This window comes from Haemaphysalis longicornis, unplaced genomic scaffold (assembly GCF_048455015.1).
Source record: "Haemaphysalis longicornis isolate Haplotype H1 unplaced genomic scaffold, Haemaphysalis longicornis Haplotype H1 scaffold_1, whole genome shotgun sequence".
NCBI classification, from domain to species: domain Eukaryota; kingdom Metazoa; phylum Arthropoda; class Arachnida; order Ixodida; family Ixodidae; genus Haemaphysalis; species Haemaphysalis longicornis.
This window is the reverse complement of record NW_027526203.1, coordinates 38744669-38766682: the sequence shown is the minus strand read 5'-3', so window position 1 is coordinate 38766682 and position 22014 is coordinate 38744669. Positions and strand designations below refer to the sequence as shown.

The 22014-nt window shown below is 48.8% G+C and overlaps 1 protein-coding gene across 2 annotated transcripts in view; it reads left to right on the top strand.

Annotated features, from left to right (window-relative positions):
* LOC144175960 (parafibromin-like) overlaps positions 1-2633 on the top strand; it is a 124354-nt gene extending 121721 nt beyond the window's left edge. For both annotated transcript variants that reach the window (XM_077705049.1, XM_077705041.1), the window contains one exon: positions 2447-2633. In XM_077705049.1, the coding sequence (XP_077561175.1) occupies positions 2447-2495 (49 nt within the window). In that variant the 3' untranslated portion in view covers positions 2496-2633. The remainder of the gene's footprint in view (positions 1-2446) is intronic.
* The last annotated feature ends 19381 nt before the right edge of the window (positions 2634-22014 follow it).

The following is a 22014-nucleotide window of genomic DNA, read 5'->3' as shown; positions in this document are numbered from 1 at the left end:
ACAGTCCGCCACGCGGATTTGAGACGCGGCAACTGTATTAGCAGCTGAAAACTCCCGCCACGCGCACGAAGCTGGCTGGCGCGCCATGCGGACGCTGCGCCCGCGAGGCCCCCACCCTCCTCTCGCTGCGCACGGTATGCAGACAATGTGTCGTTTTCGTCTTCGATTTAGTGTCGGACTCACCGCGGGCTCCCCGAGAAGCAGTCCGACGTTCGATTTTCCTACGTACCCCTATGGCTTCAGGGAATCCGCGGACTATCCGCGGTGAGCCCGAGAAGAACCCCAATGCACACGGCGTGCGCGGTTGCGTCGCCTTCCTCTCCACCCCCGCCTCCTCCCCTGTTCGTATCGCCGACGTCGCTGCGTAGTTGTGTGTGCGTGGGTTTTGGCAGTCTTCAGCCTTATCTTTTATCGTACTGCCGGCGTGCTTACAACAACGTGAGTGCGACTGACGGGGAGCGAAAGCGAAAGGCTATCACGCTTGAACAGAAGACGGCTATGATAAAATCCGTCGCATCGGGCGCGAAGGAAGGTAAGGTGCACTCCGTGGTAAGGTGGCAAGAGACTTTGACGGGTGGACGAGTACGCTGTCCACCATCGTGAGCGACCGAGAGTCCATCGTCAGCGCTGTTGCACATGGCTTGAAAAGAAGCGCTAAGGACGGCGTCGGAGGCACTAGGTGCGGTGGACGTGCTGCGTTGCTACTTCGGCGCGCACGAGGGCGGTGAAGATGGCGTGAACGTAGCAGCCGCAGCTGAGGGAGCCATCGCTCGCATCAGGAAGGTGCATCAATGTCCAATTATGGACTTCTTCGTAGCCAAGTCTGTTTGAAATACGAGTTTTGAACTGCAATAAAGTAGGTTCGTAACTTTTCGTTTTACCTCCGGAATGTGTTTATTTTACTGACTATCGCCATGCAGCAAGATGCTATTTCGCACGCTTTTTGTTTTAGCTAACTACAATGCATAATATTTGCAGTAAATGTCGGCTACGGCTATAACGAAATATTGGCTATAACAAGCAAATCGCGGCGCCCCTTCAATTTCGTTATACAAGGTTTAACTGTATATGCAATACCGGTCAATGTACCCACTTTTGTGCTCGTATACCCCCTCCCCCCCCCTTCCCCCCCCCCCCCCCCCCCCCCCCCCCGCTTGGTCGGATACTGCATACTTCAGCTATAGCAGACATTTTTATTCGGATTAAGAGGGTATGTTATAATGGGTGTAGACTGTACTCCAAAAATGGGCCACATGAGAAAATGGCACCACCTTTTTTTTACATTAGCTGACAGACGTAGCAAGCAAAGATTCCATGAGAGGACATTCATATTGCACTGGCTGTGCATGACTTATAACAGCTACCAACTAATAAAACTACAGTGACGGACCTGGGTTAGCAGGGGACCAGTGGGTAAAGGAGATTTCTTTGGAAAGCAATTTTGAATCTAATTACATACATTTCTTGCCTTCAAAAACACTAAAACTGCAAGCTGTCATCAGCTAATTTATGTTGCAAATTTTCGAATAACAGAACAATATTTTTTTCCCTTAATTTCCAAGTCGCTGCTAGCTGGAATGGGCCAGGAAAACAATGCAGGTAAAAAAAATGGTGTAGTGAGCACCGCAGTGGTGCAATAAAAAAAAAGCAAGGAACACTGCAGTGAAAAAAATTGACACGTCGTACAATATAAGCCGTTTATAAGTATCTTACGGACGCCGCGGAAACTGCGAAAATCTGCATTATAAGTGGTAATGCGCTATAAACAAAACGTGCGAATACAACCATATCGGAGGCTACCTTTCAATCATTCTATGTTTATCATCACTCAACTGAGCACCACTTAAAAACATTGATACTTTCTTTATTCCATCTGGTTTTTTCCACATCAGACGCTGCTGCACGTTTGCGCACAAACTGCAAGCGTGGCTTTAACGTATGCTTTCTGTGTGTTGAGGGAGCTGCGTTTCTTAGCGTCCAGAAGAATAAATGCCGCAGAGAGGGAAGAAGCCCGGCTTATGCTGGCTAGACAACGTGATGAGAACGCATTCCGGATGCAGAAGGCTTATCAGCGCAAGGTGCAGGTAGCCAAAACCTTCTGCAATCTCCAGAGGTTCGGGAAGGGAAAGGGTGGTTGCTTATCTGCACAATTAGGTTCTAATCTGAACTTGATTCTTGTGCAGTCTTTGTGCCTGTTTAGTGCTCTCAGCCACTGAGCCATCTTGGCAGATCTGTCAGAAATTATCGATTTTTCTTTCTCAGTGTTTAGCGAGCCTGGCATGCAACAAGGAGCACGGTATCGATGTCAGAACTGTGCTGTGCTTTTAGAACGAGTGCATAATTGGCAGGATTTCAGGGAAGTCAGAAGAAGGTGTCTCTCTCCCATTCTGGTCGCTTTGATGCAGCACTGCTTAAAGTCTGCTCTTTCTTATTCTCCTTGTCCCAGGGTCGAGTTCCAGCGTTCCTGGACACACGATGCGGCGCGAAACGCGTAGCCCTTCTGTACCGAGCACCGTTGTACCACCATCACCAGCAGCAGCAGCAGCACATTGCTGTCGTCTTGGCAGCTTCTCCTTCCAGGAACTTGCAGCCGGGTGACCTCGGGTGTTCTTCCCCGTCTTCCAGTGCCGCCTGGCCCCATCTGGAAGAGACTCAGTTCGCTTTGTGCTCCCTTGTGCCCCTGGGGTGGGAGCCACTGGGCACAGTGCACTGCAGGGCAGCCTCCCCAGGCTGCCACCATGTGGAGCAGCTGTGTGACGCCGAGTTGTGCTGCCCGTTTAAGGCGAGAGAGCTGACTCTCGCTGCAAGAAGATTTCAGCGTATGTGTGGGGACGTTTTGTGCACGTGGCAGGCATTCGCAAAGGCCGTCGTTGGATCAACTCGCTCTAGCGTTGAAGTGTGAACACCCACTCTCTTAATTGTATATACTGATCTACGTACGGGTGCCTGCATACTTTGCCCCTTTCATTGTGCTGTTTCATCCCCTTATGGCGTAGTGATGCACTCAACAATTGTGAGATAATGGCAGACAGGTCGCCTGCCTGATGTAGCAGTGTCTCCTCGTACGGACATTTTTAGTGTTCTTTCACGCTACCTCTTTTCCTTCTTGCTGTTCTGTTCACCCACAAAGTGGTTTCCACGTTTGTTCAGAGGACTTTCCTGGTGATCCTCCATCGCGGCCGCACAACTGTTTTAAGATGCGTCTTGTTTTGGGGTCATTTGGATGTACGATTGTGAAACCTGAGATGCACATGTGTATTGTAATCGTTGCCATGTAGCTAATATAGCAGTTGCAACTGTACGCACTGGTGTTGTGCTGTGGTGGCCGCGAGCAGTTGCTCGGTTTCGGTGTGCACCTTTATCATCGTGTGCTGCACTGTTGTGTAAATAAAAGTCGCTGCCCCAAGTGGTGACCCGCACGTGTTTGTGATAACCTGGCGTTTGCAGTTTCGTATGCAGACAGGGGTCCTATGATGCCCATGGTTAGTATGAGCTGAGTTTTAACTAACTAAGCACAGCTAGGACACGCTTAATGGAATTTGAAAAGGTGGGATCTTTACCAAGAATGTCCCCTGCACCACGGGTTTGAAGATGCGCAGTTTTGCACTAAAACATTTGTGTTGCATCAGCCTTCAAGGAAGAGAGAGAGAGAGGGAGAGAACGATGACACTTGGCAGGTGGTGGGCAAGTGGGCAGTGCCAACGTTTCAACTAGGGTCTTGTCTTTGTTCGGGCCTTACAGAGCCAAAGCCCCTTGTTGGTGCCAAGCTATGCCCACTTGGCCGGTTTTCTCTCCCGTGTGTGTGTATGTATATATATAAATCAGCGTTTAACCAAAAAGAAATAGTGGTTTGGTGACGGTGCGGGTTCACATGAATTCATTTCGTTCCAGTTCAGTTCCTGTTCAACTAAATTTATTTATTTATTTATTTATTTTACCCTCAGGGCATACAAGCATTGTAGAGGGGAGGGGCTCACATAAAAGAGCAAAAATGATGTCAGAAGCACGCGACATTGTACACACAAAAAAAAATACAGTAAAGAAAGTAAAGCAAATGCCCTAAACGCAGCCGTACACGCAATCACTTTTGGAGCAAAAGAAAAGCAAATGGTAAACGTACATCATTCGCCGTAAAAGAACACAGAAACGGCCTGTCGACACAAGCATACAACACACTAAGAAAGAAAGAAACAATACACAACAAAAACGAAAAAGCGCTCCTTACTAGGAAGTAGAAGAAAAAACAAAACAAAAAAAAACTTACAACAAATTTGAATTTGACAATGCTTCCCGGAAATGGTCAGGGTTAGTAATGCAAGCTAATGAAGCAGGCAGGTGGTTCCACTCGCGGCACGTTTTCGGTAAAAAAGAATGGGAGTAGGTGACAGTGTTTTGGTGCGGGATATGAACTTTGTGACGATGGTCAAGACGTTCAGATATGAAACGTGCGGGTTGTATCCAGCGTGATTTGAGTACATAGTTGTTATGATACACTTTCTGAAATATGCACCGACGGGACAGTTTTCTACGCGTAGCAAGAGGAGTTAGGTTCAGGCTGGATTTGGTAGAAGTTACACTGGCCGTACGATGATAGTTAGAAAGTATGAATCTCGCAGAACGGTTTTGTACAGCTTCAAGTTGGTTAGTGAGATTAGTATATCCAGGATCCCAGGTTGACGAAGCATACTCTAGTATGGGGCGCACGTAAGTAACATGTAACTGTTTTTTGAGAGAAGAAGGTGCCAAGGAAAAATTTCGCTTTAAGTATCCAAGCATGCGGTTAGCCTTAGATGTTATAAAATCAATATGTCGGCACCACGAGAGATTGTTAGTCATGTACACACCAAGGTATTTATACTCTACTACAGACTCTAATGGGGTACTGTTAAGAAAATAACCAGGAAAAATTAATTGATTACGGGATATCCTCATCACTTTACATTTAGTTATGCTGAGCTCCATATGCCAGAGTTTGCACCAAGTAGAAATAATATTAAGATCAGATTGTAGCCATTGAACGTCAGAGGAACTAGTAATGTTACGATAAAGCACACAATCATCAGCAAAGAGGCAAAGAGAAGAAGAAATATTACTAGGTAAGTCGTTGATGTATATTATAAAAAGTAAGGGTCCTAGAACAGATCCCTGAGGTACACCTGAGCGCACAGGTACCTCAGGGGAGTTAGTTTGGTTGGCAGACACAAACTGAGTTCGGTTAGAAAGAAATACTTCTATCCATTGTAAGACTTGGGGATCAATTTTCAAATTGCGTAATTTCAGTAGGAGAAGGTTGATTAACTTTATCGAACGCTTTGGAAAATCCAGAAAGACACAGTCAGTTACAAAAGAGGAGTCAAGAAATGCATGCAAGTCATTGGTAAACGTAATTAGTTGAGTTTCACAAGAGAAGTTTTTTCTGAAGCCATGTTTGGAATTATGAAAAAACTGTTTAGACTCGAGAAAGTTGACCAAATGAGTGAATATTATGCGTTCGAGGATTTTACAAGGGATTGAAGTAATGGATATGGGACGGTAGTTTGAAGGGTTATGCGCGTCACCTGACTTGTAAAGTGGAACCACCCTGCCGGTCTTCCATTCCCTCGGCAAGAAACTCTCGTCAATAGATTTGGTGTAAATGAAGTACAATGGCAAACCAGTTTGTTTAAAGTGACCATAAAAACAAAATACAAGCAAAAATCCAAAATACTGCTTTTCACCAATAACAGTGGTGCCGTATCCAGGACAACTTTAAACAGTTGGGCCAGCTATTAAGGGAAACAGATGAAGTAGTGGAGCTTCGCCATCCACTTTCTTGTCCAGCCCTTATGTTGCCCCAGGGATGAGCTTACGGTGTTTGCACAAGAAATTGGGCAGGTGTGTCTGGTAAATGTTCTTAATTGAGACTAATTTATAAGTACTACAGTGTAGACCACTTATCAATCTATATCGTGGGAACCGTGAAAATCCGCACTATAAGCTGTACCGCACTACAAACAAAACATGCGTTAATCCAACCATATCTCAAGCTACCTTTCAATCATTCTTTGATTATCATCACTCAAATGAATGCCAGTTAGAAACAGAGGTACAGTCTCTATTTCGTCTTTTTTTCCCATCAGGTGCTGCTGCCCAATCTTACAAACTGCAAGCGCGGCTTTATCTTATACTTCGTGTTTATGTTTTGAGGGATCTGCATTTCTTAGCGTCTAGAAGAATGGATGCCTCGGAGAGGGCAGCAGCCCATCTGATGCGCGCGAGAAAACGTGATAAGCATAGAGTTTCTTAGTAAGTATGCTAGGGTAAGGAAACTGCACCTTGGAATCCATGTTTGCGGGGTGGGTTATGGCCTTATGGGAAGACCACAGCTGCTGGCTTGGCATTTCTGTCGTATTCTTAAGCATCTTAGGGTTGCTTTCTCCTCTGTGCAGTGCTACGTCTGCGAGGTAGTTGCTCCGGCCAACATTACCAAAACTCATTTCGCTTCTCTTGCTTCGCTTGGAAACTCGAAATTAGCTCCGTTAGTTCATGCTAAGACAGCTGTGCTTCACTGTAAGCAAGTGGGAGGACTAGTGCTGGCGAGCAACCATCGGTTCATATTTACACAAGTACAAGGCCACAATGTGGTAAGGAGAGTGCGCCTCCCGGTTCTTTTCTGCAGCAGCAGTACACGTGTTAGCAGCGTCCGGACATCTTGACCGAGTGGGTAATTTGCCATTGCGAGACACCGCAAAGGTGATGTTTTCAGAGGTACGTGCATAAAGCTTTTCTGAGCTTTTCAAACAATTTATTATTTGAAATGTCTTGAAAATATTAGCCTTTATGAGTTTCTCCCAAAATGTTACATTGTTAACTACCAGCTTGGTCTGCAGAACAGTAGCCATTTCCATTCGGGCAGACTTTCCGTAAAAAGAGCGCTTTATTTTTCATTCCTTCAGCTTTAGGAGGGAGTGTATTATTCTATATATGTATAATTACACACTTTGCATTTTTCTGGCGTTGTATTTAAATTAACGGCCACTGAAAAGTTTCAATGCGAGCCAATGGTGAAACTTAGGCGAGTACATGGTATAATGGCCCACGGTGAGACAGACGGCCTTGATGCGAGCTGCATAAGCGTGCTGTAGATACCTCTCTACTGCTCTACTGAACCGCTCAATTGCGCGCACCAGGTGTGGCCTGCTACGTCGCGCAGCGAATAAAAGGCGGAGCCGTGAAGCAAAAGTTGACATTTGCCGCCACTTTTTTTTTGGAGGGGGCGCCACTGGTACAGGACAACTCTGCCGGCTCTCCCTCCGAGAAGGCACTGCGGAACAGTGCAGAATGAGTTTTCTGTGTGCGTTGGAGAAATTCCGCACCTCACTTGCATGCCCTGTGACCGCACACGTGGCAGTATAAACAGTATAAACGCGTCGAGGTCTTTCTCGTGCAGCGCACGGCGCTATGCCGCCCAACTATTGCATGCGCTGTGTGGCACAGTGGACGCAAGAAAGGACCCACTGATATGGTACCGCGAGTTTCTGTGCGACTTATAGCACCGTAAAACTCGGCTAAAGAACATTTCTCAAGAACGGATAACTGGAAAAGGAAGCATGTGGCAGCAAATGACAGGCCGTTGGTGTGTTCACGTCATTTCACCGACGGGGACTGTAAGAAGTCCACAAAGATCGAGATATTCCAACAGCTGTTCCGACTGTTTTCCTATAAATCCCGAGTGCATGCGCTAGGAAAATGGACACCAACAAAGCCGAAAGCGACGTCAGAGCAGTGATTGTGTTGTTGACGCAGTGAAAGGAGCAACAGCCAAGAAACAGCATACTGACTTTGACCTCGTTTTCTCCTAGGCGACAAGCAACAAGAACATGTTATGCAGACGCCAGCGCAAATTTCATGCGAAATTGTCTCGCATGTTTACAAACCATGCGGAACGACACTGAACCTCGTGAGCGTGTTGGACGACGGGAAAAGGACAGAGCACCGGCTAAAAGTGGAAATTCAGCGCCAGCAAGATGCGCTTGAAAGAGAGAGAGAGAGAGACAAGACTTTATTGTGCCCAAATAGGAAGACTGGTCTTATGTCTTCTTTCTTGCAAGAGTTCGGCCTGTCTTGCTATTCGGACGAGGGCCTGTTGATCTTCAGCGGTAGAGCTGTGCAGCGCGGCCTCCCACTGCTCATCGTTGTGTATGTGCTGTTTTCCTGTGCCAATATATGCTGTGCAACAGCAAATATGTGCTGTTTTCCTGTGAGTTTGTACCGATGTGCGGGCACTTCCACATCATGTGTGAGAAGGTAGCCCACCCTGAACAAAATTTACATTTCGCTGCATAGTCGGGATACAACTGGTGATACAGGACTGGGTTTGGAAAGGAATTGGTCCGCAATAGTCTTAGTGCTACAGCCTGTTTTCTATCAAGGGACTGGTGGGGGCCGGGATATGATCGGCTGCCCTCCATATATCTAGTAGTTGAGAATTTCCCGATACGTGAGAAGCCAGCCGCCGTTCCGAGGAGTGTTTGTGGATGCGACTGGCAAGTTGGTTTGGTCGGTGAGAGCGCAAGCCAACTCGTGTGCCTCCTCGTTGCCTTCCAGGGTAGCGTGTGTAGGAACCCGCAGTAGCGTGACTGTGGGGAGGTTCTCCATGTTGGTTAGATGTCTGAGAATGGCAAGTGTCTTGGGCGATATACGTCCTCTAGTGAAGTTTCGAATCGCAGCCTGTGAGTCTGAGACCACACCCGAGTCTGACCACACCCGACGTTTGGATGCTGGAGATCGCTAGGGCGATAGCCGCTTCCTTTACTTCAACCGTGTGCGTAGTTACAATTGTGCCAGCCACATGCTGATTTCCTGGATAGTTGGTTGCATCTATACACATGGCACTCTTCTCCCGATATTCGGCTGCATCCGTGTATCACACATTGGGCTCCGCTCGAAGTCCCTTGGACAATGGTCGGACTCTGGCTAGCTTAAATCCTGCGTCCTGGGTGGGACGCATGTTTCTAGGGAGAGGAGTGAATTTTATATGCGATCTGAGAGCAGTTGGAAGGTCAACTTGCTCGGGGGTCTCCGTGTTCACCTCTACTCTAAGATCGCTCAGAACTTTTAGTCCTGTCCGTGTAGATGAGAGACGTACTGGTTAGGCCATGCGTTGCGCCTCGATGATTTCTTCCACAAAGTTGTGGATACCCAGTTCAAGTAGTCTGTGTGTCGGGGCCGAAATAGAGATTGATTTTTTGATTTGATTGTAGGGTTTAACGCGCCGACGCAACGCAGGCGATGAGGCGCGCCGTAGTGGAGGGCTCCCGGATGAATTTTGACCACCTGGGGATCTTTAACGTGCGCCGAAATCTCGTACACACGGGCGTTTTTGCTTTTCGCCTCCATCAGAAAAGCGGCCGCCGCGGCCGGGAATCGAACCCGCGACCTCGTGCTCAGCAGCGCAACGCCTTAGCCACTGAGCCACCGCGGCGGGTGCCGAAATAGAGATGCCTAGAGCTTGTTTGTAGATCTTGCGGATTAGTGTATTTATTTTCTCCTTTTCAAGTCTTCGTAGTCGTAAGAACGGCGCGGCATATGCAATTCGACTGATGATGAAAGCCTGAATGAGTCTTCTGATGCTGCTTTCCCCTTGATATCTATTGGAGATTCTCGATATCATGAGGCCAACTTTCAGAGAATTGCTGTGTTGTATTCATTAGCTTGTATCTGAAGGCCTAATATACTAATGGTATCTACGTTTGGTATAGCAGTCCCATCTTTGGTTGTGATTGAGATGCTTTGGCTACCTTGAGTCTGGCGGCCGTTCGGATAGATGACAAGTGTTTGTTTCCAATTTTTGCGGGGAGCAGCAAAGACCTCTAGGGATGGCACAGCTCTAAACCACTTCTGTTCCTTGTTGTAGGGTATCTTGTATCATCCCATCGCTGCCTCCTGCTACCCAGAGGGTAATGTCGTCTGCATAGAGACTATGACTAAGTCTGGGTATCTCATTGAGTTTCGGAAAGAAGCTGCAGTCCAAGCATGACGCAATGAGGCAGCGACTTCAGGCCTATGAGGAGAGCAAACAAATCCAGGAAAGGATTAGTAGAGCAACTGTAGAGCGGATGAAACTCGCCTGCAAGCCTCATCACAGAAGGTGGTGCGATTTCGGGCCAACGAGGCGCTTTCTGTGGCTGCACATATTTTAAATAAAGCAGTGGACTTGACTCAACCTTGCTCGGTCTCTCTCGGTCTTTTTTTAACATTGCGAGTACTCAATTCACGCCCAACACATTTTTCTTTGCATCCCGATCTTAGGTGCCAACACGTCTCCATTGCAGTTGAACGTGCGATCCGTTGTAGACTTCGACCTAATTTTTCTACCAAGCTGGAAATAAAAAACTACCAGAAAATTATAAATGGTAATTAACGGGTTTTTCTTTCAAGCGCAAACAAGCGCATCAAGAGAAGCAGGTAATCAAGCAAGCGATAAACAACTTGCTAGTTATGTTGGTCGTGCGGCTTGAAACCAGCGGCAAAAGTGGGCCGTTCGGGCTTATGTGAGGCCATTAGCGGCCCAATACTGACCACTTGTGTATGTTGATATCGTTGTAGGCAGCGTTGAGGTAAAAGTATTTTTCTTGGAAATGCAATGCACTATACCGTGTCAATAAATGTAAACTCGAAGCGCGGCTGCTGCGCGAAGCATGCAGAACTAGCGACATAGAGAAAGCTATTGTAGACTCGTCACGCCGGTTTCGGGCCACTTCGCAGCCGCACCTCGTGCGCGCAATCGAGCGGCCGTGATAGTGGTATCCCCTTCGAAGCTGGGGGAGGACGTGCCATCTTACCAAAGCTAAAAAGTAACTAATATACCCATGTTTTACTCTAGCGCTGCTCTTAGGGCAGGCTCAAAAATACTTATTAGGCACAATCTACTCATTTCTTCTGCTGCAGGTGGTAGCTGTCCTATGCAATATTCCCCTCTCTGCTTTTCGTCCACCAGCATTCTAATATTTTCGTCGCCTCGACAGCCTTAAAGTCAACTGGCTTCTGGAAGTCGACTATTTCCCTCTATATTTGGATGGATACCCTCGCATTCTAACATTATGTGCGGCATACTTCGTTTCTTTTCCGCAGACCACGCATACCTCATTATTATGTGTATACTTCCCCACAAAGCTCTTAGTCAGTCTCTGTTCGAGCGTACTGCAAGCTTCCTGCAGTGCTCCAGTGCTTCGCGGCAGAGCCTACCACTACGTGCGCCTTCCTCGTGGGCGCCTCGTTGTTGGCTCGGCCTTGTGGCTCATGCCGTTGCAGCGACAGCCAACGGTTCAAGTTGAAACTTGCACCGGCGGGACGCAGCCGAGATCTCCCCTTCCCATCTCTCAGACTCAGCGAGCGCTGGTGCTGCCGGCCCCTCGCGAACTCAGAAAGAGCGTTGTGTGTGTCTGTACTATGTTCGGGCCGTGTACAGAAGCACTAGGAGAGCTGTTTTGCCGTTAGCGCTTCGGGCATAAGCACGCTATGGTGACCATAAACACCCGAAGTGAGTGAGTGAGGAGGAGGAGGAGGAGGAAAAAACTTTATTCAAACGCAACATTAAGCGTCGAGAATGTCCCGGGTCAGGTTCACCAACGCCAACTGGTCCGAGAGCTGGTCCGAGGCTAGCCAAGTCCGCCACGTTGAAGGAGGTGGGTGGGGAAAATGTGGGGATCGAATTGCAATGGGGCAGGCGAAAATGCAGTGTTCTAAATTAGCGTATGGTTCGGGACAATTGGGTCATGCTGGTGAGTGTCGGATACGATAGAGGAAGGAACGAGCAGGTGTAAGGATGGTATTTAACTGTACGCGTCGAAGAATGCGTAGTTGCGTGGTTGTTAGAGATTTGTCTGGAACAGGAAGTGTACGAAGAGTTTCTCTGATGTTCTTGTAGTGAAGCTTTATTTCTTGTTTGTAGTGGAGAGTAGTGTCCCACGTCGGTGGATAAGGCCAGGGAATCCCAGGCGCCCGGTGCAGAAGTTCGCGGGCGAGGTTATGCACAACCTCATTGCCTGGGATTCCAGCGTGACCAGGAATCCACCTCAGTGTGACAGTGTGGGGACGTAGTTTTGTTAAGGCTTTGCGTAGATCATACTGCAGTTCTTCAGGAATCCTACCCATGTGAATGGCGCGAATAGCTTGCATTGAATCAGTGTATATGGTATATCCTGAGGGGTTAGGGGGCCGTAATGAGAGGTCCTGGATACTGGTGATTATTGGGAGAGTCTCTAGAGTCGCTGTAGGTGGGGGATGAGTGAGTGAGTGAGTGATTTATTGATACAGAAAGTGGAAAAAAGTAGACTGGAGATATTTTGAACTCATTTGAAGTTCACCAGCATACAACCCAGTCCGGGGGAAAGGGAGAAGGGGAATGAAAGGGAATAGCTGAAAACAACTGGGGATAGAGAAAGAGGGAGAGAGACTGCGAGCGCAGAATGTATTCGTTCTGTAGCATTGATTCGTGTACTCCATAAACATTGTTTCAAAACTTAAATATCGTCATTGGCCCTGGCAACAAGTTTGAAAATGCCCTCATACGTTGAAAAATGGTCATAGATTTAAAAACTAAATACTGACCTTTTTCGGTAAAAAACTGAATTTCTAAAAAAATAGTTTTTTTCTGGTTAAACGGAAAACACCGCTTTGGTGGTGTATATAGAGAAAAAGGGAAACGTACATTACACGTCTATCATTTAACTAGTGGACTAAAAAAGAAACAGTTTGTATAGTTTATCACCTTTGATTCGGTTCCTGGGGAAGCCCCTGCAGGCGCAAGAGACAGGCCTCGTTGGGGCTAGCATATTTCAGGCCCGGCGGAGTGGAAAACAGGCCATTGAATTTTAAGCGATGGTCCGTCCGCTGAAAAGTTGGTGTTCTCTGGGTGCGGCGGCCTTCAGGAACACGGGGAAATATCTTTCAATGGTTCACGCATGCAATTTCGGTCACAGAAATGGAAACTCGACGGAGCTCATATAGTTCGATCATCCCGGGTGGCCGTTTGTGTTCCAGTTGGAGTTTGCTGCGATGGGAAAAACGTCGAACAGACAAGCCATTTACCAACAAGTCCAGCTCTCTCGGTGTTGCTTTCAGAGTGCACAAAACTATAGTTTTGTGCTCTGAATGTGTACTAGCTACGCAAGTGGTTTTTCTATTGACAACAATGCAGGAGCTGTTTGTGCAGCATCTCTGTGATGACGTGAATAATGCGTAAAGAGGTCGCTATGGGCTTTGTCATTAACCTACCCGCGAACATTATTAAAATAATCAATTATAGTGAGCCAGCAAAATACGGTAATGATTTCATGCAGGGGTGAGGTGGCTGGAAATAGTTCAGGCTTAAACAAAATGCCACTACAGTTAAACCTCGAATAAGGAAGTTGGCAAATATTCGATTTTTTTTCGTTACGTGCAGGTTTTCGTTACATGCTGGTTTCGAGTTAGGGCTTGCGTAAATGAAGCAGAAAATAAAACCAAAATGATACACATCAGTGATTGTGGATTTACCCTTCAAGGATTTATTCCACGAAGAAAAAGTGCGTGATTTGCTCCTGCTGCTTTCTCACGAGCTTAGTCACTACACGGCACTCCAAAGAAGCACAGGTCACTTAGCCTCGTGTTGGGAAACGTAACTTAATTATCACTTTTGCCTTTTGACACTTTTCGGTGCCTTAACGCGTTTCAAGAACGAAACTTATGCCAAAAGGGCCCCTTTTCGCGAACTTGATGCTCTTTTCCGCACTAAAAATTGTTGAGTGGGTTATAGCTCCATGGGATACTGTAACGGGCGGCGTCGTTCTTCTTTCTCGCTGGCGGAGACAGCATTTAAAATTGCGAGGTTGTCTTGAAAAGACAACTTTTGTTTTCTGGCAGCGGAACTCATCACCGACGAAATCGACACCACAGATAGCTGTGGAGATGCACGACTACACGCCGACAGGCAGGCCTAGCACCTATCCGACACCGCACTCAAACGTGGAAACGCACGGTAGTTTGCTGTGCGGCGAACTTCGTTAAATCCAGGAATTCGTTACACAGAGGTTCGTTACATCCAGGTTTAACTATTACGTTTTCTGGTGCCGGGGGGGGGGGGGGGGGACTACACACAGAACACAAATAAGCCGGAATGGGAGTAAATGGCTTGTGTCATAACTCAGTACCAATTCGGAGTTTTCAAAACTCCTTCCAATGGGAGTTTCTCCTTACTCCCATTATTTCGGCAGTTTTTTCAGTAGCATATGGGAGTTTCATTTTACTGCCACTACAATGGGAGTTTCCAGGGGTACCAGTGGGAGTGTATTGTTTCCTCCAACTGGGAGTTTTCAGGGGGCGCATTGGGAGCAGTGTTGACCTGCATTCGAGGTTTTTTTTTGTGTGTGTTTTTGTGCGCTTCATATATATGCGCTGCAGTGGAATTTATTACTGCATTTGGGAGTTCTTAATAAGGGCACAGGCCGCATTTTTATTTTTCGTTAGGGATCACGTAATTTCTAGTCTTTTTCCGCTTCAAACGTTGAATGGCGAAACGTGAAAAGTTTGTTTTCTGCACAGTCAATTTATTGCATAAAAATTACATGGATACGATATACGTGTGAACACGTTAATAAGACAATAAAAACACTGAATCAACAAAACACTTACATCGAGAACGCAAGGTATCTTGGTAAGAACTTTATCTACTACAACACTCCTCAACGAAAAAAATTTAAGCCATTTGCAAACAATGAGGTCAGCATGTCGTCGGTGCGCTGTTTGCTTGCACCTGCCTCCCAAACGCTGACGTTGCCGCACCCCCTGGCACGTTCTTCTGGAAGCCACAGCAGCACATTCATTAGAGGGATAGCAAAACGCTTTAAATCTGCGGTAACAAATACATAAGCATATTGGGCATCTGACCTGAAAAAAAAAAAAAAAAAAGAAACGGCACTGTAAAGACGCTGAACTTGTCACTCTTGTGTCCAACTTTCCGTAATGTCTGAATGTTTGTTTAAAGCTACGCAAAATAGACCCTTTTCAGAAAAGTTGGCAACGCAGTAAATACGCTAGCTTTCATGATGACAACACTGAGGTCATTCGCAAACGTCGGCCATGATAAAGAAAACGCAGCTCCATCATAACGCGGCTGCGCGGCGCTCTCTTAGAGCCATTCGTAGCACGTAGTGACCTCGGCGTTCGGTCTGATCGGGTAGGTTTCTGAGCGTTTGCTTGCTGTTTTGATTTTATGATTTTATCACCACATGCGGTTACGAGTTCTGCAGGAGTCATGCCGACTCACTGCTGCGTTCCACTCTGCAAACGGCACGGATGCGCTCGTCGCTCAAACGCGGTATACCAGAGAGGTTGGTGTCCCACCCGGTGATAGGAAAGACAAATCCCCGCGACGCAGATGCCATATCATCCAGTACCCCAGTACGCGAGTCCGTGAAGTCCGACCTTAGGCGATGCGTGAGCGCGCTGAGCTGAGCAGCCGGCAATATCGGCACAATCGCTCCGTTTCCTTCATCATGGCCGCGCGCAATGTTGCTCGACTGGCCTTCCGCTTGTCCGCTATGCCTGATAGTATTTTGCAAATGGTCTATTGCACTTCTATCCGAGACACCTGCGTTCACTAGTTCGTCAAAACGAAGTGTTCTGCTGTTCAAAAAGGTGCGCGACCCTTGTGGCGACCAACTTCTCAAAATGCTTCCTTTCCCTCTTTTCCTTGCGTGTAGTGTTCTGGGAACGAGCTTCAGGTTTTACCCCCCGCACTGCCCCTCTCTCCCCTCACCGAAATTTAAGGAAAAATTTCGGTCGGTGTGATGCCTGCGCGTGCCCCCCTTCAAAAAAAAAATAAATAAATAAAATAAGCAGTCGTCTGTCGACTCTACAGAATGCTCCCTCGAATGGCGTTTGCTGGTTATAGTTACACGCGCCTAGCGTACGGAGAGCTCCCACGGGGCCCCGACCTTCTCCCTTTCCAGTGAAAGCAATTAATCGCCGGCGGCACGCGGCAGTCACCCTCCTCGTAGCAGGCGCGGCTGGCACCACACCTACTTCTCAAGAAAAGCGGCCGTCCTGCGACGTTTGACCGGCCAACTTCACCCTCGCTTGCCAGTAAGCCACAGACACAGCCTAACAAAAACACCTAACAGCCGTCCAGAGTTCGGACAGTTTTCATTCTGCTTGCGAGTGTGAACCAGTGAGTGTTCTGCTCGAGGCCCGCGCAAATACGCATTGCTTTCACACCGTTCGGCCTCCGCAATGACGTTCCGGGCATGGTGCCGTCTTTCACGCACAACGCTCACCTCCAGTGGCGGAGAATCGCCCGTGCAGTGGCGCGGGAAACACGATGAGTTTATTTGACGCTAGAAGGGGCACAAGTCTGCCAAAATGTTGCGTACAATAAAAAACGTGAAAATCTTACCTTCAACCACCTCGCAGAGGCACAACCGCGTTGTTTTTAACGAGCCACTCTCAGCGATCACTGCTTTTAGGCCTCGCGTCGGCTCGCTGGCGTATTCCGTCGGGTCGAAGGTCGGTGACACGGAGGCGACGTTGCAGTCCGTCGCACGTCAGTCCAGGCTGGTTCCACAATGTTCGCAACGAGCTTCGGTTGTTGGGAAGCACTTCACATCCGTTCGTCCGGCCGCAAGTTCACACTGGCAATAAATTTTCGGGGACGCGGGAGTTCACACGACACACGACACCAACTGGCAGCCATTTTGTAAGGACGCGTAGAGGAGGAAGGGGTAAAGGAGGAGGAGAAGGAAATGGAGGTGGCGTGGGAGTTTTTAATACTCCCATTAGGACAAACGCAGTAATCACAGCCAGATACTGCGTTTTGTGAAGAGGTACAACCGTGGTAAATGCGCTTATTTACGACGGCTTGCGGCCCCCGGTGTAAACTGGCAGTTTTTCAACCATCATACTACCACACGTGGGAGCAGGCCGCCTGTCGTGAGGAGTTTAAAAGACGTATTCCAGCCAAGAAACTCCCATTCAGGCTAACTTTTGTTTTGTGTGTAACTTCTTAGCGGTACCTAAAAATGGCCACATGCAGACATTTTCTTAGTGTATAGGCGCGAAGGCTTGGGAAAGAGATGACAGCACGTTCAGTGGCAAATGCAGCAAAAAAGCGGCTGACTGGAAGAGGAAAAAAATGGAGCAAGCTTACACTAACGCGGAAGACTTGAATGTAGCGAAGCTGAGCTTGTTTCCTCTTTTTCGCCTTACGGCGTTGTTGAAGCCTCGCCGCTGTACGAGCGACCACAGCTGAGCTGGCTGTTAGTCTTCCTTCGTCGCACACGGCTGTGAGCCGCACATCGCCTCCTCGGCTTCCTTCGTGTCCCGCGCTTATCGCTGCGGCGGCGGCCTCCTCACCTTCCTCCGTCAGGTCCCGCGCACGTCCCACACCCGGGTCCTGCAAACCATAGAGTTTCTTACAATATACTTACTAAGAAATTCTACGCCGCGCACGTCTCCGTTCCCTCCTCGCCTATCTCTCCCTTCCATCAGGCTGCTGCTCGGGCGGAGAGTGCACGAGATTACTCGCACTTACCGAGATAGAGGAAAAAGACACAGAGATTTACAACGAATCCGCCGGCAATATCGCCTGATTTCAGACTATCAGCGGTAACTAAATCAGGATCCCTGGGCGACAATGTGTAGCGGTCTTCCACGATCGTGGACTCTCGGGCCTGTGGAAACTGCATCGCAAGTTGAGCGTCAAAAGCAAGGGCTGCAAGCCACTGTTCGAGACCCTCACGCTGACGGCACCAGCAAGTGATGTGCAGAAACGGCTCATTACCCCATTTTTCCCTACGGCTTCTACGCTACCTCCACCACCGTTGCCCACTATCCCCATCGACAATCCTTATTCCCAATTAGATTCTCCGTTTACAATGGCGGAACTCCGTATGGCTATGAGGTTGGGTTGACAACAATCTGCCCCCCGGCCACGACAACGTGACCTGGAAGCACCTCTGCAATCTGCCTCCCGAGGCGCTGCCCCACCTACTCACTCAAATTAATTCTTTATGGGAGCAAGGTCTCGTTCCGGACCATTTCTTACACTCATTTTCCCCATACCAAAGCCAAAGGCGGCCGATAACCTCCAAAATCTGCGCCCTATCTCATTACCACCTGTATTGTTCAAACTAATCGAGAAGCTCATCAATATCCGCATCACCCTCTACCTTGAATACGTAATGCCCTACTTTCATCCTGCCCAGACTGGTTTTCGACCCAACTTAGGGAAGCACGACAGCTGTGGCTATTACGGCGGGTCATGAACAGGCCCCTTTACAACAGAAGAGATCCAGACCTCGTCATGGCCATCGATCTTCGAAAGGCATTTGACAATGTTAGCCAGGCGGTGATACTTGAGGAACTAGCCCAAGCCTATACTAGTGGCCGAGCCCAAACCTGCATTCGCAATTTCTTGCAACGCCACCCCATACGACTGCAGGGGTCTCACCCGGGATGGGATACTCTTACTTACTACCTGGATAGAGGAGTCCCTCAAGGCTTAATCTTGGGACATCTATTGTTCAACTTAGCAACGTCCCGGGCAGCACGCCGGCTTGACACTGAAACCGCAGCCCGCTTCACCTGTTATGCGGACGATATTACTATATGGACACAGGCAGCTGACTTTCCTTCTCTGGAAGATCAAATAAACGAACTTCAAGCGGCTGCCCACAGTCTAGAGTCATCATTTTCCGAGTTGGGCTTACGCTCGCTCCAGAGAAGACAGAAGTCTCGGCAGTGTACGGTTGCAAACCGCCTCCGTCGATCCCCACCACTCCAGTGACAATTTCGAACGGGACGATAATCGCCTCAACAGACCCAATAATATTGCTAGGACTGCCCATTGGAACGAAAAACAGCGCTATCACGTGGCTACAGCGCCTGAAGAAAATTTACACCATCTTCCCGCGAGGGGAACCATGGGGTAGATGCAACGCATCGGGGGTTGCCGTTGCGTTTCCATTATGTTAGCGATGTCAGCATGTGGATTGCTGTTGTTGTGTATCCTATTTACGCAACATGTTCACCCCCGATGCGTCGCATATACCCCATGGTTCCCCTCGCGGGAAGATGGTGTAAATTTTTAACCGAGCGCAAGCTGCGCGCTAACGCACAGCTGGCACGGCGACGGGAGCGAGCGCAGCCGATCGCAAGCTGCGCGCTGACTGCCCTGACTCACAGATGGCGCTGCGGTGAGAGCGGCGGAGCGCGCAGCTGCCGCGGCGAGGAGAATAGGGGAGGGATGCGGATTACGCCGCGACAACGACGCGGGACAAGGCGAGTTAAAGAGATGCGTTGCATCTAAAAAGTGGAAAGGCATCCTTCAAAACGTTCGGCGTCTCTCTAACAAATATAGAGGAGCAACTCAAGCCGCCACACAGGCGTTAGCCAGGGCCGTCACAGTGAGCCCTCTTACTTACGGGGCACTGGCTTACGACCTCAATAAAACTCGCACGAAGACCATACAGGTACTACATAGGGCCACTCTTCGCGTGATCAGCGGACTGCCTCGGCACACCCCCATCCACAGTTTGGAGCAATCGGTTCCCGTTCCACCTGTCTCAGCAATCACCGAAGAGGCCAAAGCACAGGCCTTCTTCAAGCGGCCGCTAACCCACCAAGGGCTGTCACTGATTGCATGGGACGAACGCAAAATCCCCACAACATGCACATTTCCAGTGCCTATCGCACCTTGGACACGACGTGACTAAGTCACAGCGCCGCACTCACACCCCATCGGACGCAGAAACCCTCAGTTGCGTAGACAACGCATTCTGCATATGCAATCGGCGCAGCAGGATGGCGCAGTCGATACACTGATGCCAGCGTGACCCCTCAATGTGTTGGCCTTGCATGGACGTGCCCCAAACTTCCTGCTCTGTCGGGATATTGCACCATGATGGACCCCATCTTAACAAGTTTTGAAGCAGAACTGCACGTTTTGAACGCCGCTGTATCATCCCTCCTGTATGACTCTACTACGGCTCTCCCACCTTCGCGTCGACTCATCACGGACTCTTACGAGGCCATACAGGCACTTCGCTCCCATAACACCACTAACACCATTGTGCATGAAATTCTCTACCAAGTGTAAATTCTTCAATGGAACCACATCACTGTCCGCTTTGACTGGGTACCTGGCCACGAGCCGAACTCGACTGTTAACCAGGCGGCTCATGCGGCCGCACAGGAGTGTACATTAACTCAAACTCCGCTGGTCTCTGACTAGGAACCGTCTCGTTCGTCTACACCATCTCCATCGTTGCGGATTCATCGCTACAAAATGGATAGATGCCAACGACTAAAAAACCTTACTCCTACAGGCTACCTAAGTAAACTTCCGCCCTTACCACGTAGTGGCCAGATCTTCTCAACAAGTTTATAACAAACACTGCCTTCACACCGGAAACAGTTCGTAAATGGTACACGCCTCGCAATTCCTCTCCGATGTCCTCATTGTCACTCTAGCCTCCCAGCCGACCTCCGCCACTTGGTCTGGACATATGTCCATCCTTCAACCGCCACCGTGCGTACCTTCACCGCCCCGAACCCTCAACCAGACCCAACTGTACTGGACACGTCCTTACTCGCACAAATAGCGACGTATTCTCTAAATAGTGGCCTAGCACGACTGGTATAAGAGCGCCATCGGTGACTGTCGTGCTTGGACTATTTAGCAATGGACACGATTAAGACTCCGGCCTACGGCTGCCTCAACTATTGGACTTCATCGAGACATCAATGTGGACAAGTGCTTAAGTGATTGGCTTTCATTTCCCTCCTTTCTTCCCTTACCACGCTCGGACCTGTGGTCTTCCTGTCTTAATAAATGTTTTTCAATCAATCAATCAATCCATGCCGGGCGCTTGCGGAAGGGGGTGTGGTTTGACCTTTAGTTCGCGAGGTGAAAACTGGTCGCCCCGCGAAGACTGCCCGAGGAAGCGTAGTGTAACTTGTGCTACAAAAAAAGAACCGAGAAGCTGGGGCTGGCGGATGGTAGACATGGCATCGTAGGAACCGGTCGCAGTTTTCTTAGAAGTGGCTCAGCCCACAAACCTTCAGGCCCCAGGCGACCCATCCTCCGGACCTGCTCTCCTTCGTGGTGATCCAGCCGCAGGGAACGCCAAGGCCTGGCAGGCTTTCCATCGCTGCGGCCCAAGGCCATCATTGAGGCCGCTGCGTCAGCACGAGCACCGAACGGAAGCGACGGCCAGCACCCAGGCGATCTAGCCTTGCAACGACTTTCCTTGCGACTTCCGTGCGACTTTCCTCAGCGGTCGACGTCTTTTCGACTCGACCCTGCTTCCTGCCGCTCGCGCCATAATTTGTGAGCACCTGAATTTTGCGCGGTGTGGCTAACCTGACCCGATGGCGTTTTCGATAAGGAAGGGGGGGGGGCAGCTAAGAAGGGAGCTACGGGACAGAAATGAGCTAACTTCTACTCAACGGTACCAAAAAGTGGCCGCACACACACATTTTCTTGGTGCGACGATTCGAATACGCCCGTACCGCTGTCACAAATGACCGCTGGGTTCGACAAGTTTCCTCTGTTACATTCTACAGTGTGTTGCGACGGTAATTGGAACACTTTAAAATTTTTCCTGGGCGAACCGCCGCTCTGTTCGCGCTCAAACTTGCCACGAAGGTCGCAATTTGTGGTCTATTTTGTTTGATACCGGGAAAAACGATGGTACTTACCCGTTAATCCTGAAAATAAATAAAAACGATTTTCGCCTATGGGAAAATGGCGGCGATTTGGACGTGCGAGCCCGAAAACCGGGTTTTCTGATTGTCTGCTAGCTCATTTCTAGGTGCATTTTCTGATCGTCTGCTGCACCATTTGGCTTCGTACGTGAATCCCAGACGTGCGTGTCACTCTGCAGGCGGTTCCGTCGTTCCAACATCAACTTGCGCTGGCTGGCACGTGCAAATCAGCCGCCATTTTCCCATTGGCGAAAATCGTTGTTATTTATTTTCAGAATACACAGCTGAGTA